The sequence below is a fragment of the Pongo pygmaeus genome, chromosome 14 (assembly GCF_028885625.2).
Source record: "Pongo pygmaeus isolate AG05252 chromosome 14, NHGRI_mPonPyg2-v2.0_pri, whole genome shotgun sequence".
NCBI lineage: Eukaryota > Metazoa > Chordata > Mammalia > Primates > Hominidae > Pongo > Pongo pygmaeus.
In genome coordinates, this window is record NC_072387.2 from 104319287 (window position 1) to 104335907 (window position 16621).

The 16621-nt window shown below is 41.0% G+C and overlaps 1 protein-coding gene and 1 long non-coding RNA gene across 3 annotated transcripts in view; both read right to left on the reverse strand.

Annotated features, from left to right (window-relative positions):
• Positions 1-9151, reverse strand: part of DCT (dopachrome tautomerase) — a 50187-nt gene extending 41036 nt beyond the window's left edge. For both annotated transcript variants that reach the window (XM_054446200.2, XM_054446199.2), the window contains exon 1: positions 5782-9151. In XM_054446200.2, coding sequence (XP_054302175.1) covers positions 5782-6076 — 295 coding nt within the window. In that variant the 5' untranslated portion in view covers positions 6077-9151. The remainder of the gene's footprint in view (positions 1-5781) is intronic.
• LOC129011375 (uncharacterized) lies at positions 6882-16245 on the reverse strand. The gene is made up of 2 exons (XR_008493308.2): positions 16183-16245; positions 6882-8807 (listed from the first exon to the last, which is right to left on the reverse strand). It is a non-coding gene; the product is annotated as an uncharacterized LOC129011375 (long non-coding RNA).
• Positions 16246-16621: the final 376 nt, after the last annotated feature.

Sequence of the window (16621 nt, forward strand, 5' to 3'; positions counted from 1 at the left end):
TTTAGGATGGTGCAAAATCAATATGCATTCAGTAGAAACTCTACTTCGAATATCCATATAAGTATTTTGGTTTTCACCTTCAGTACAGTATTTAATAAATTACATGAGATATTCAACACCTTATTATAAAATAGGGCTTGTGTGAGATGCTTTGTCCCAACTGTAGGCTAATGTGAGTGTTCTGAGTGCATTTAAGGTAGGTTATGCTAAGCTATGATGTTCATAGGTTAGGTGTATTAAATGCATTTTTGACTTAACAGTATTTTCAATTTATGATGGATTATTGGGATGTAACCCCATCATAAGTCAGGGAGCATCTGTATAAATGAGGCATAATACCTTAGTCTAGTGGAAATGAAGGACAAGTACACAATGACATTTCAACACAAGTCAAACTGTGGGAAAAGTGAAAACAGAGGAATAAATCAAGCTCCATTGAATGACAAATGACAAAATGATTAATCCTGATTCAGAATATCAGAGATGCTTCACAACTACAGTGAACAAGAAACTTTAATGTAACCAGAGTTGCCTCCAAAAGGCAATGTATAAGTTCTAATAAGAAAGCTTTCAACACCTGTGAAAAGAATGGGAGTGGGGGGGAGAAATAAGAAAGCTTGTGTCTGTTTTGGAGCTTATTTATGACCCAGAAATTTATTCAATTAAAAAATTCCTTTTCCAAGATGTCTCAGAGAAATTATTCCAAAGCTCTGCAGTTGGGTCCCTTTCATTTCTAAATGTATAGACCTGAACTGAAGAATTTGTTGAAACGCTGGAGATGACTGAAAACTGTAACAACATGAAAGCCTAGCAGACAAAATGTTTATTTCCTTAATTTAGTTTTCCTAGTAGCATCTTCCATCAATTTAACATGAGTTAGTTTTTTCTTCTTAATCTACCAATGCAAAAAATATAAGAAGAGAAGCATTTTAGAAAGAACTGTGTTATCTTACTGGGAAACAGAGAGAGAGGAAAAAAAGTGATTCCTAGATAATATCAATCTATCGACCATTGAGTATGTCCTTCAGTGAAAATTAAATTTAAAGAGTCAAAGTCTCGTGCTTACAAAGGACTAGGATAAAAATGGAAAAAGAGTGAGATCATCTAAACACCACACATTCCTACATGAACTGCATCAGCTCAACCTCAGAAAGCCATTAGACTAAATAAGCTTAAAGACCACTGATTAGTGAATTTACAAGGAACTCTAAATAGCCTATTCCTTTTAATTAGAGATTCTATTATTTTAATAACAATACTTTATACTTACATAGGTCCTTTCATCTACAGAAATCAAAAGGATTTTACAAGTGTGGTTTCATCATTATCCCCATTTCAGAGATTGGAAAATGGAGGCAATTAGTCACTTGTACAAACAAGAAGTTCGCCGTCAACTGTTCAAAAACTATTTGGTGCGCAAGTTTTTCAGAAGCTGAAAGACATAGCTGCAAATAGCATATTCTCATAAAGCCAACTGGCAGGTAAGCCTTATAAGGTGAATAGCAAATTCAAAGTCTCCTGCAATTCAGCTCTTCCTGACAATTAAGCTCAGTGGCTTTTTTGTTTCCATTTATCCCTACAGAGACTATAGAGAAGCTCTCTACAGAGAATTTCACCATAGAATTTAGAGTTTTAAAAAACAAATCCCAGAATTTCTATGTGTTTCTACTTATTAGGCTGAAATTACTTTACCAGCTTCATGACTATGGAAACTATGAGGTGTTTATTTTCCAAAGAATTAACAACATTCGGGGTCATCAATAGTCTGTTACAAGACACTAATCTACATCTCTTCCTTGAGAAATTTTGGATCATCCCAGGAGTGCCCCAGTGACTCCATTCACAAAAGAGTCATCAGGCTACTGTAGAGGATGTTCTTTGGGAGGCTCAGGATCAGGTTTAAATTCCAAAGATTGCCCCACAAACCATAAAAAAGCTACCCTAGGAAGGCTAGCAACTTACTCTTTGGGGAAGAATTAATTGAAGGACATGTGTCCTGCTTTGGGACACACGGCTCATCACAGAATGGTAATTATGACGTACACAAAATAACTTCCCAGCTCAGTCACTAAGGACTTAGTCTCATGCCCTGAGATTCAAAGAAGAAGACCATCTAGCAAGATAAGTAGAGCCATCCAAAGTTGGTATGACAATACAATGGAATATTATTCAGCCTTTAAAAAGAAAAAAATGCTACCATTTGCGACAACATGGATGGACCTGGAAGACACTTGTGCTAAGTGAAATAAGTCAGTCTCAGAAGGACAAACTCTGCATGATTATTCTTATATGAGGCATCTAAAGTAGCTGAACATAGAGAAGTACACGACGGAATTGTGGTTACCAGGGGATGGGGGAGGGGCGATAGGGAGTTGTAAAGTTACAATGATATAAGATGAGCAAGTTCCAGAGATTTTCTGTACCATGTAGTGCCTATAGTTAACAATAAGGCATTCAGTACTTAAAAATGTGTTAAGAGGGCAGAACTCATGTTAACTGTTCTTACCACAAAAGCAAAAAATAAACAAAAACAAAGAACCACGAGGAACCTTTGGAGATGATGGATATGTTTATTATCTTGATTGTGGAGATGGCAACACAACTGTATAGGTATGTCCAAACACCATATTGTGCACATTAATTATGTGCAGTGTTCTGTGTAATAATTATGCCTCAATAAAACTGGGAAACATTAAAAGTCTAGTAAATTGAATTTATAGATACAGTAAATCTTAAGTTACCTTTAAAAAAATGTAGGTGTGGAAAGAGTTCTGTTCCTGATGAGCTTGGACTGAGCAGATCATGGGGGGGAGGTGAGTCACAGCCTGGAGATGGGGCCTTAGGGCCAGGCCTGGCCTTGACAATGGCTGGAGAGGCAGACCATCTCCCTGGAAGAAGTCCTGCTTCTTTGGACTGGCTTATGTACATGGGATTTCCCTACAGCCTGGACTTAGAAGAACAGGCCCCATTCATTTCTGGCCCAATGCCTTTTTAGAGCAGGGGATCCTTTTTTTTTTTTTTTTTTTTTTTTCATTTTGAAAGTAGGTCTCCATGATCCTAAGTTCCTGTTACTTCTAGAGCGATATTTATAAACATTTCCTCAGCAAAGGGAAATAGCAATGATCCCTTCTATTCTACCATCCTCTATTCTTTCTATCCCTACCTAAAACAAAACAAAACAAAACAAAAAAAACTTGCTAGCCATGGCAAAAATATGAAGAAGCTGGTAACAAAAAGAGTTAATGGTTATATGTGACTTCCTAAAGTCCTCTGCCCCAGGATTCTAAGCAATGCAGATTTACAACTTTTGAAAGTGTTGGCACTTTTTTTCCCCCTTGAGACGCAGTCTCGCTCTGTTGTTGCCCAGGCTGCAGTGCAGTGGCGCGATTTCAGCTCGCTGCAACCTCCACCTGCTGGGTTCAAGTGATTCTCCTGTCTCAGCCTCCCGAGTAGCTGGGATTACAGGTGCCCATCACCATGCCTGGCTAATTTTTGTATTTTCAGTAGAGACAGGGTTTCACCATGTTGGCTAGGCTGGTCTTGAACTCCTGACCTGTCTTGGCCTCCCAAAGTGCTGAGATTACAGGTGTGAGCCGCTGTGCTTGGCCAGCACTTTTTCATTGATTGACATAGAAATAATTGTTCTAGAAGTATTTTGGGGTTTTGAACAAAGAAGTTATTGTGTTAGTGTGGTTTTCAATCACACTAACCACACCAGCAACCTGCTCCTCATTCGTCTAAAAAACCATGATAATTTTGAGAGAAGGTCTATAGAAGCAAATGCTTAAATAACTTAGAAAAACTGGATAATATATATCCAATATGTTATTGAAATTTTTGTCATGATTAATACCCAGGGCAAAACTAGGACCTAGATATTCTTCTGAATGACAGAATTAAAAATATTACTACAAAATTATTATAAAGCCAGAATTTTTTTTTTTTTTTTTTTCAGACAGATCTCACTCTGTCACCCAGGCTGGAGTGCACTGGCGTGATTTCTGCTCACTGCAACCTCCGCCTCCTGGGTTCAAGCAATTCTCCTGTCTCAGCCTCCAGAGTAGCTGGGATTACAGGTGCCTGACACCATGCCCAGCTAATTTTTGTATTTTTAGTAGAGACAAGGTTTCACCATGTTGGCCAGGCTAGTGTCAAACTCCTGACCTCAAAGTGACCCACCCACCTTAGCCTCCCAAAGTGCTGGGATTATAGGCGTGAGCCACTGCACCAGGCCTAAAGCTAGAACTTTTAATGTGAAAAAAGAAATCTAATGTCTGGGCACTCATGGACATAAAGATGTCAACAATAGGCACTGGGGACTGCTAGAGAGGGGAGGGAAGGAGGGGGCAAAGGTTGAAAAACTACCTACCAGGTGCTTCGCACACTACCTGGGTGACAGGATCAATCATACCTCAAACCCCAGCACTGTGCAATATACCTATGTCACAAACCTGCACTTGTACCCCCTGGATCTAAAATAAAGTTGAAAGTTAAAATTTAAAAAAAAAAAAATCGAATGTCATTCCTACACCAACATCACAGGCCTTTGTATGTTCCCTTAGTAATACCTATTCAACCCCTTATGAAGCTCAATGACCTATATCCTCCTATGTTCCAGCATCCTATGAGAACAGAAGTAAAAAGTATTTTTAAAAGGAAAAAGTCTTCTGCAACCACCCAGCCTACAACAGTGCCCAAGGGCTTTCCTGAGGTTGCCACTTGTGTTTTTTATATTTCAGCGGCCCCCTGCCAGGCTTTGAGTGTTTATCCCCGAAGGGCATGGCTGCTGGAAACTGGAGGTGGGAAAGATTGAAGAGGATTTGAAAAAGCCCCAAAGAGCTAGAGGAATGAGAAATGCACAGAGATGTAAAAGCAACAAGTAATGAGAGAGACCAACGTCTAAAGGAAGGACACTGAGCAAATTTTGTGATGTCTGGATCAAGTCCAGAGAAGAGTGACAAAAAGCCATTGTTATCTAATAACAACCCTCCCTGCCCTAGCTCCTTGAGAAAGCTCCGTCTTGCCACGTCTCGACAATTTTGTCAAAGTTACAACCCAGTCACGAGCTTTAACGAGAAACATGCACCCTGCTGAGGTAAGGAGTTCGGGACCAGCCTGGCCAACGTGGTGAAACCCCGTCTCAAAATACAAAAATTAGCCAGGCATGATGGCAGGTGCCTGTAATCCCAGCTACTTGGGAGGCTGAGGCAGGAGAATCACTTGAACCCGGGAGGTGGAGGTTGCAGTGAGCTGAGACAGTACCATTGCACTCCAGCCTGGGTGACAAAGTGAGACTCAGTCTCCAAAAAAAAAAAAGAGATCTGTTCAAATCATGAGAAATGCTGAGACCAGAACACCCACCTTTGACTCCTGTCTTCTAAATGCCAAGCCTCACCCATCCCTTTTCAACAAGTGCAAACCCATTTCAGGAGAGGGCACCAAATCCATCTTGAAAGGACTTGCTCCGAGTTTCAAAGCTAACGCTTTTAAGCTCTTAAATTCCCCTTCCAACAAACAAGCCAATAGTATGTTGGCATGCATTCATATAAGCAGGCTTGGCCCACGCCATATTTATTTAGTCAACATAACTAGATGTACTAGAGGGTGTGAAGAATAAACCAGCACATCAGCCTTATTGAATATGCTTCCGACCAAAACCGTCATTGGTTTGCCTTTCAAAGCTTAATCTAAGAGTCTCTGTCAAGAGTCTCATCTCTTCCTTAGAAGGAGCTCTTTTCCCAGCTCTGTCCCTCCCCACCAAGCTTGGAGCATGGGCCTCACCTGTGCACTTGCAGGTCCGGTGGAAGAATTTTCTTGGCCACTGCTCACGGTCATCCTGGTTTCGTAGGGTGTAGGGACCACTCCAGGGCCTTGTGTCGGCTCGCACCTCTGTGCACTGCCCCCGGCCTTGCTGAGAGCCACAGACATTGGCCGACTCTGCACCCAGGCGTGGGCAGCACTCCTTGTTCACTAGGCTGTCCACCGTCATGCAGACTCGGGGGAACTGAGCCTGGGCTCCTGGCAGGATTTTGCAGTCCAAGCAACTGAGCAGAAGCCCCCACCAAAGGGGGCTCATGGCTTTATAATTGGGAGAGCTCTCTCTCTTTCTCTCTCTTACTTTCCGTGTATCTATCCCACTTTTCTCCTTATCTTCTACTCTTTCAGTCTTTTTTCTTTTCTGTATGTCTTCTTTTTCTTTGCTTTCTATTCCTCTCTTCTTAAAAAAATACCCACGAGAATCACAGAGGTTATATGTGTGTACATGTGTACATGCACACACAATTTTATGTGATTCAAACAACTAACAGATTTAATTTCCTTAGAAGCGCCTCTAACAACCAAATTTAATGAGGGTAGCGCTTCTCACCATCTTCCCCCGTTAAATCAGGCTTTGTCTAATTGAGTTAATTTACAGAGCACCCAGTCATACTACTTATTATTCTGGTATTTCTAAACCCTCTCCCTCCCTCCTTAGCTCTTGACTTTAATTGCCTTGAACTCAGTTCAAAAGCCAAACACCATGCTGCTTTTATTCTCTCTGGCTTGCCAAGCCACGGGGCCTTGTGGGCTTGTGTAAGGGCTGGGAGAAGCCTTCATTAGGGGGATTAGTATTAGAGAAACCCTCATCATTAGCACATGACCCAAAGTGCACAATAAAGGAGATCATTTCTGGCTTTGTTTCAGGAGGGCAAAACCATCTTCTTTATCTGGGCTCGTGCTCCAGCCAAACTTGTGACCTCAGACATCCTGGGGAGTCAGTAGATGCCGTGAGCTCTTCGTCAAAGACCCTTTACAGAGAAGCTCACATTGCTAACTACAATGCACTCATGGCTGCTTTCTGACATGTGTGCAAAAAAGACCACAACAGGGGGTCATGCAACTTCCAAAATAAAGAAACATTTATTTAGAACCAGGGTACAAGGAATTGCTTTGTTCCACAACTGGGAATCCTCTTCCCTCCAAATAATAACTTACTCTTCTCCTATTCAGCACATCTATGCAGCAATTTTTAATTACATGAAGTAGCATGCCACCAGAAACTCACAATTGTCATTATCTGATGGTATGGAAGGCACTGGAACCATATGGAATGAAGGCTTGCAAGCAAATCTTTTTGATTAGACTAAAGCGAAGCACGACCGAGCTTCAGTCTAGAAAGCAATGCCTCCTGGTGCTTCTGGGGAATGGTCAGGTCAGCAACGGTGGCCACCTGTCAGAACATCCGTTTATTTTTTCACAGTGGAAACAGGACTGTCTTGGTACCTGTTTCACGGTGGAAACAGGACTTAGTGCCACAAGGATGCGAAACGGCTTCAGCTAGTTTCTAAGAATATACTTGAATGTAAAGACACATATTGTTATGTTTCAAAGCAAATTCCTAAGGTGAAAACAATTACACAGGTATTCCCACCCCCTGTACCTCTGTGCCACCCCTTGATGTTAAGTTGTTGTGACTAATTAAATGGCAGTTCTTATGTCTGGCTCTACACCAGTATCAGCCTGTACCACAGCCCTACTGAATCAGAATCTCTGAGGATGTTCCAGATACCAACCAACCTTTGTCAGAAAATATCTAGGCAACTCTAATGTGCAGCCAGAGTTGAGAATCACTGAATCAGAATACAGCAGAGCTCCAAAGGAAATATTGCATCAGCATCAGCTAAAAGAGACCATGTGTAACAGTTTCCTGAGGCTTCTGTAACAAATGACCACAAACGGGATGACTGAAAACAACAGAAATCTATTTTCTCACTGTTCTGAAGCCCAGAAGTCTAAAATGAAGGCGTTGGAAGGATTGGCATGTGTCAGCCAGGCGGTTGCACTCTCCCTGGAGACTCTAAGCTAGAATTCTCATTGCCTCTTCAAGCTTCTGGCAGCTGCTGTCAATCCTTGGCTTGAAACTGCAGCTCCAATGTCTGCCACAGCCCCAAGGCCTTCTCCCCATCTGTCTGTGTTTTTCCTCCACGTCTGCTTCTTATAAGGACACTTATTGGATGTAGAGCCCACTCAGATAATCCAGGATGATCTCATCTCAAGATTCTTCACTCAATTACATCTGCAAAGAAGACTCTTTTTTCCAAATAAAGTCATATTTACAGGTTCTGGGACATGGACATATCTTTTGGGGAAGTCACCATTCAACCTAACACATCATGGGTGGGAAGAAACTTGGGGTTCTAAAATCGCAAAATCTCAGGGGTTTTTGAAACCTTTATTTTGGAGCTCATTCATTCATTCCATGTATATTTATTGACTGCCACTTCATGCCAGCATTGTGACACTTGGGAATGTTATTCCAGGTTTTTGTGAAGCCTTGGGGCTCCATAAATGTTAAGATAAAATTTCTTGGATGTTAAAACTGATGGAGTCAATAATTCTTAGGTCAGAATGCCCCAGGCCTAAGTCCTAGGATCTCTTTTCTTTCATTTCCACACTTGCTAGATAACTCAGCTAGTCTGAGGCCTTAAATGCAGGCTATCATGACTTTCCAAAATTACAACTCTGACTTTGACCTCAGTTGTGAGCCCCAAACTCATATTATCTGACTTCCTACTGGCCCTCTCTACTTGAAGGATTAGATATTTCTCACCCAAGTTGAGAACTTTTGCTCTCTCCTCCCAAATGAGTTCTCCTTTGGTCTTCTCCATCTCCACAAAGAGCAGCATCACCACAACCCTACAAGTGATCTTGGAGTCTTCTCTTTCCCACCTCCCCATGTGTGCTTTCCAATGCACTTCAAGAAAAATCCAAGGTGCTTTGCATGTGCTACTCAAAGTGTGGCCAACAGATCCGTGAACGGTGTGTTCCTGGTTTACATCAAGATAAGAACAATAAAAACAGAAATTGAGAGTCAACAATGGGAAATTTTCATAGCAATTTGACATTGGGATAACATTCAGGCATACGATCGGTAGTTTCATTCAAGAGGGGAAGAGTCCGGCTGTGAGGTTGCCAAACGTGCATGGTGATGATCACGGAGCACAGGCTGCATGCAATGAGTCATGTGCAGCTGGATCACATGTTAGTCTGTGGCTGGAATTTTTTTTTAATCATTTACCATGGATAGTTTGAGAACTAGCTTAAAAGATCCTCCATGATTTTTCCCTCGCCTGCCTCTCAATCTCTTCTTCTGGATGGCAGACTACTGCAATCGCTATTATTCAAACATGCCCCCATTCACTTCACCTTGGCCTTTGTCTTGCCATTCCCTCTGTCTGGAATAATCTTGCTCAGAGCCCTCAGCTTCTCAGAGAGGCCTTCCATGACATTTTAACATGTCTACATCTAGTCACCTTCTCTCTACCACACTACCTTATTTTATTTTCTTCAAAGCACTTATCACCATCTAAAGTTATCTGACTTATTGGTTAGGTGGCTGAAAGATTGTCTCATCTACTGGACTATAAGCTCCTTAACCCTGCTGTGTTTTTCCAACATGTGCAACAGTATTTGGCAAATAGAGGCTACTTGATAAATAGTTGATAAATAAATATTCCCAATTCAAAATTGCGTGTTCATCCAAAGGGCCTCATTATTATAGTGACTGGTTTTATACAAATTAAATGCTTTTATTTTGAATATATAAAACACGTTTAGGCTAATAATGACCATTATTATGTTGGGGGTTTCGTGTTAGGTTTTATTAAACTGCTGCAAATGTTTGAAAACCACCAACCCAACATCATCACTACAACCCATGAACTCCCTCCTCAGTATTTCCAACAAAATATCACTAGCGAGGAGGTTCTCACAACATTTCAGGAACAGTTCTAAGGGTGAGGAAATTCTTCCTTTTAAATAAGTTTTTGGCCTGGCACAGTGGCTCATGCCTTGTAATCCCAACATTTTGGAAGGCCAAGGCAGGCAGATCACGTGAGCCCAGGAGTTTGAGATCAGCCTGGGCAACATGGTGAAACCCCATCTCTACTAAATATACAAAAATTAGCTGGGCATGGTGACATGCACCTGTAGTCCTATCTAGTAGGGAGGCTGAGGCGGAAGGATTTCTTGAGTCCAGGAGGTCGAGGCTACAAGTGAGCCGTGATTCTACCACTGCACTCCAGCCTGCACAAAAGAGTGAGACCGTGTCTCAAATAAATAAACAAACAAAAGTTATTAACATTAAGTATAATTCCAATGTAAATTTAAATATAAATGTTAAATAAAAATTTCCTTCCCCAATTCTTTCATCAAAAGCCTTTGGTAACCCAGTCAGGCTCCATAGACCGGGTACAGTCCATTTTCCACAGGCGTTTCTCCCTTTCTTTTTTTTCAGACTGAATATTCTCCATTCCTTTCCATTTTCTTTCATATGACTTAGTTTGTTTTTTGTTTTTGAGACAGAGTCTCGCTGTGTAACCCAGGCTGGAGTGCAGTGGTGCAATCTCGGCTCACTGCAATCTCCACCTCCCAGTTCAAGCAATTCTCCTACCTCTGCCTCTCGAGTACCTGGGACTACAGGCACCCACCACCACGTCTGGCTAATTTTTGTATTTTCAGTAGAGACAAGGTTTCACCATGTTGGCCAGGCCGGTCTCGAACTCCTGACCTCAGGTGATCCTCTCACCTCGGCCTCCCAAAGTGCTGGGAGTTTACAGGTGTGAGCCACCATGCCCAGCCCATATGACTTAGTTTTAAATCTCCCCATCAGCATGGTCTTTTTTATGGACAACACAGTTCACGATTTGACTTCTGAATGCAGGTTTCCCATAACTTAATTCAACGTTCCTGCTACGATCTAAGCAAAGATAACTGAAAAAGAATTACCTTGTAAGCTTTGCTAGACAGTCACATCACCTCATCAGTTTTGTCTACATCCACTCAGGCTAACTCACGCTGCAGTTAAGACCTCAAAATGTTATTTGGCTTATAAAAGAAATGTCTATTTCTTATGCAGCTGCACATCCACCACATGTCAGCTGTGACTGTGCTGTACACTGTGTTCACTCCAGGACTCAGGGGAAGCAGCATCTTTTCATTCCTTTCATTCTGCTAATTTTGCGTCAAAGTAGAGGTCAGTGATGGGCCACTACTTGGAAGAGGTCCACCTTACTCATGTCTGCTCCCACCCCATTGGCAAAAAGCAAGTCCATGGGCAAGACAGCTGCTCTCAAAGACAGGGGTTCTGTGAGGATGGCCTCTTTAGAGAGAGTCAAGAAGTATTTTGTTTTTACTGCATTTGAAATCAACTTAAAGCCTTATGTCATTTTCATATAGCTTTCACGCGGCTGCCTTAAAGTCAGATGCCTCTCCTATGTCCATCTCCTCTTCTATTCGTATGGAATTGCCTTTTGAGGTCTGCATTAGTTTGCTTTGGCTTCCATAACAAAATGCCATAGAGTAGATGGCTTAAACAACAGAAATTTACTTTCCCACAGTTCCAGAGGCTGAAAGTTCACGATCAAGGCGTGGGCAGGGTTGGATTCTTCTGTCAAGGCCTCTGTCCTCGGCTTGCAGAGAGCTTCCCTACTGCTGCCCCGTGCCATGGTCTTTCCTCTCTGCACATGCACTTCTGGTGCCTTCTTGTGTGTCTAAATTTCCTTTTTTTATACGAACACCGGTCAGATTGAGGCCCATCCTGACGACTTCATTTTTAACTTAATCTCCTCTGTAAAGGCCCTATTGCCAAATACAGTTATATTCTTGGGTGCTGCAAGTTGGGACTTGAACATAGGAATTTTGGGGAGGATGAAGTTCAGCTCCTAACAGGGTATAAATGAAAGGGTTTATTTTGCCTCTGTCCAATGCTGTCATATTAAATGGGTGTGATAAGCAATGGGATTTCTCTCATTCCTGCCTTTGTCCTAACTACACATTTGGTTGACCCGTCTTTATTGTCTTCGTAACCCAGTTCATTGATGAAAATGACTGAATGTCAAGGTCCATGGCAGGACTTGAGACATGTCACTCAAACAAAAGCGTCTCACTCTGGCACTCTGCTGGGGGGCGGTGGGGGGGGTGGCCACAAGAGGAACTTCAGGGGGATCTTTGAACATCCTGAAATTGTGAAGAAAATTTAGCATGGGTCTTTTTCTGTTAAGAAGATTCATAGATTTTGTTAGCTTCTCAAATGGATTCATGACTCTGCCCTTGAGACTTTAGCACAGGTAGAACCTTGGAGGGCTCTGTGAGAGAACTTAGAGACTCTCAGCATCATCAGTGTTTCCAAAGGATGTCATGGCCATTAACCACCAGTCTGCTTGTCCACAATGGAGGCGCCTGTATAGTTCACTGCCTTTCTCCTAGAATGGCAGAGCCCCTGAGCTTTCCTGTACTCACCTTGTCTTAGAAGAAAAGCCTTAAATACTTAAAGGAAAAGGCTTAAACAAAGCTGCAACCCCATCAGCCTTGCACAGATACAATGTCTGGCACATAAGAAGCACTTCAAAATATCTGTTGAGTAAATGAACCGTCATCTATAGTATCCTCCCCAAATTCACAATCATTCCTAATAAAGGCAGGTCACTCTTTCTCTCACGGAAACACCCAGTTTGAGGTCCCATACCTTGAAGGAGAGCAGAGAAAACAAAATGGTACAGGAAGTAATAATACTAATGCTTGATACGTGAGAAAGGACTAAAAGTATTGATTATTTAGCTAGGAGAATTGCTAGGGAGTGACTGATTTTCAAAAAGATAAAGAGATTTACTTTGGATTTGGAAGGATAGGGCTGCAGGTGATCTATACGTTGTGAAGTGCTCAATGTCATTGGGTTTGTGGTCTTTTTCAGTTCCTATGTGTTGCTCGATTGCATGATTTTAAAAGTAAGAAAGCAGCCTAATGTATTAAGTCCCTACTATGCTCCAGGCACTAAGCTAAGAGTGAGTATGTGATGTTTCTAGTTATTTATTCACTGGTTATTATCCTCATTTTACAGAAGAGGAAACAGAGGCTGCCAGACCTCGGGTAACAAGCCCTGTGACAGAGCTGTGTTCTCCTGACTCCAAAGTTGTGGTCTTTTCACCATGTTGAGTTGTCAAACTCATCATTTTCTCTGGGGAAGTCAGCACAGTGCCTCATACGAAGGGACTGATGGAAACTTACAGTCTCTTATCTCCTACTCCATGCCAGGTACTATGCTAAGCTTGCTTTCCTTACCCTTTGATATCTCATTTAGATTCCAAAAAAACTGCTGCTTGAAATTTTAGTATTTCTAGTTTAAGTGAATTGATTTAATATTGCTACCCTACATGGAAGCCCTAAGCACATCAGAATAGAATTAAGAAATCCTTATTCTGATGGAGGAGATTGATTGAAGTTGAGAATAAGGGTTGGGCTCCTCCTAGCCTTGCATTAACTAAATTACCTTTTAGTATTAAGCCATCAGCCTGCATTAGGGCATGATTTGGAAAAACATCCTGTGAAACTTGTAAGGTATTTTTAATATCATCAAACACATTTCCCAATGTCATTTTATGGGGATCCAGAGAGAGATTTCTAGCAGGCTTCAGTATCCAGGTAAGCTGTACTTCCCCATAGAAACTAGCTTATCCAGGACTGTTGGACCATGTGAATCTTAGGATGGTGTTTCTTTCTTTACCTTGGCCAGTTATGAAGCTTAGAGCCAAATTTGCAGCCCCCACATCAAGCAACTGTGTCACGCAGTATCTACTTTAATATTCTCCTTCCCTTATGTTCCTGGGTTCTGGGATTCTTATTTTATCCTTTTGCAAATTTATGTATTTCCCTAGCTTGTCTCAAATCCTTTGAGAAATCAGACAGACACACACACACACACACACACACACACACACACATTTCTGTATAAGTGCAAAGGTAATAAACACCCAGCCAAGTTGTTGTTTACAAAACAGGGCTTAGATAAGAGTTCGAGAAGAATCCCTAAAAATTTGGTATAAGTGAATACAGATCTAAGGACATAAGCTAAGAAGATCTCAAATCATAAGTATGACTGTAATTAAACACTGCATTATTTGCAAAAGAGAAAGTCTTTGTTAGAAACTGAATAGCAGAATCCAAGAGGGGATATCTCATGGGTGTATTGAGACCATTGGTTACCAATGGAAGCCATCGAATCAAGGACTGTTATAAGGAATGTTCTGAAACCCAGTAAAGACAGGCAGCTGTGTATCATAGAGCTTAATAGTCTGAGAGTAGAAAAGTGCCTTATTAGAAAGCAATTCATTTTACTCTCTCTTTTTACAGCTGAGGCAAGACTAAGTGAAAAGGGATATTCTGCATACTTTCATTTTGCATGCCGGCACCTAGCACCAACTTGCACATAAGAAGGACTCAATGTATGTTCATGACACACTGAATTAGATACCTTAGAGAATTTGTAAGTGGATGATGCAGGGCAGACATGCATAACTTTGGAGCTAGGATGCCAGCCTATGCCTTCCTGTGCCAATCTATGTGTTCAAAGGAGGAAGAAATGGCTCAAAGTCTGGGAAGCAATTGAAGAGAACGGTAGATGTGTTAGAGCCATGGCTAAGATTAATACAGAGAAAACATATGCATCTTTCTTCTGCTTGCCAACGAGTTGCCTGCTCTTTACTCCTGTACCTCTGAATATGAAAATCCTCCCCGCTTTTTAGCCCCGTGCTCACCTTCCCTGTCTGATGCTTTTTGATCTATTCTTTGCTGCCTCATCATGGGGAAAAGAGATTACTTTTTTCCCTGTGACCAAGTTGTTTCCTAAATGCTGGACATCTGTCCTGATAAGGGTTTTGCTTTCTACATCTAAGAGCCTTTTTTCTTCTTGGTGGTATGAATTGTTCTTCAGAGGAATTAAGGGTTAGAAATAGGATGTGTGGTCTGTTGTTTCAGTTGAGTGCATTTTTTTCATCTTGAATGCATTTTTTATAGTTCATCCTTAAGTCTGTGTTTATACACCAAGCACTTTTTAATTTCAGATTTTGCATCATTTATCTTTATATTAATCTTAGTTCTTTGTTATGCACACTGTGCCCTCTAATTCTTATTTTATCATTGTTTTTTATGCTTCATTCTGGTACATGAGTATTCAATTTGGATTTTTATGTGTACCCTTATAATTTAATGACTGATTTGGGTAAGCAATAGAGCTACTCCTTCTTCAAAATACAGTTCTGTGGGAGGCAATAACTCTCTTCCTGCTCAATTCTGATCAAATCCAGAAAATACCACCTATACATTTGTAAGAGATTGTATGGGCTGAAAAAATATATATATTTTTAGACAACTTTAGTGCTAACAGATCTACCAGGGTTTATAGATGTACAATTTAGACTGTTCAGGGTCTAGAAGGATTTCCAAAATATGTTGTCTGCCAGGCACAGTGGCTCACACCTGTAATCTCGGCACTTTGGGAGGCTGAAGCAGGAGGATCACTTGAGCTCAGGAGTTTGAAACCAGCCTGGGAAACATGGCGCAACCTATTTCTACAAAAAATACAAAAATTAGACAGGCGTGGTGGTGCATGCCTGTAGTCTCAGCTACTCAGGGAAGCTGAGATGGGAGAATAGCTTGAGCCCAAGAGGCAGAGGTTGCAATGAGCTGAGATCGCATCACTGGACTCCAGCCTGGGTGATACAGCCAGACCTTCTTGTCTAAAATATATATATATATATATACACACACATATATATATACACACACACATATATACACATATATACACACACACACATATATACATACATATACACACACATATATACACATACACACACGTATATACACACAAACACACACACACATTATATAGTCAAGAGAAAAACATAAGGTATATAGCTATGAACTCACTATGTTTATGCTAACATGTACATGTGAGGGAGTGGAGGCAGGGAGTATGTCTGTGTCTGTGACTTGTCTGTGTCTATCTGCCCATCTGTGTGTGTCAATGTGTAGAATAAACACAAGAAACTGGTTGAGTGCTGTCCGGGGAATGGGCCTAATGGGGTGAGGAACAGGAGCAGAAAGAACAATTATTTTCTTTCTATATTTTTGTACATTTTGAATTTTGAACCATGCATGTATAGTAGTTGGTTTAAAAAATTCGTTAATAAAAAAATTCAAGTTAAAAAAATTTGGAATGATGAGTACTTGTGAGGATGACATTACATAAAGGAGGAATTTCCTGGGAGTATTAAAAGAGTATAACCCAGTCAAAATCCCAGCAAGTTACTTTGTGAATAAGGACAAACAGTAGAGGTTTATATGGAGAGGCCAGAAACTTACCAGTTCTATGACCCTGGACAAGTGGTTATTCTCTCTCAGCCTCAGATTCCTCATCTGTAAACCCAAGATGAAGATATCTACTTAATAAAGCATAATTTTAAAGATTAGATATGGCATTGGATATAAATTGCCTAGCTGAATCTGGTACACAGTAGGTACTCAGCACATTTTTATTACTTCCATTAAACAATGCTTCAAATTTCTACACTGGCAAACCACTGGTCTGACTCATTATACTACTATTTGTTTGAAAAATTACTACCTTCATAATCAGTAGCCCATATGACTCTATTTCAATGGACAGCCAGGAAGGGGTAAAAGATCTTGCCAGAGTACTGAAAAATCCTCTCCACTGAGAAAATTTTGATTCTAGGAATGATTAATACACACACACACACACACACACATGCACATGTCTAAACATCTAATTATAAGTACT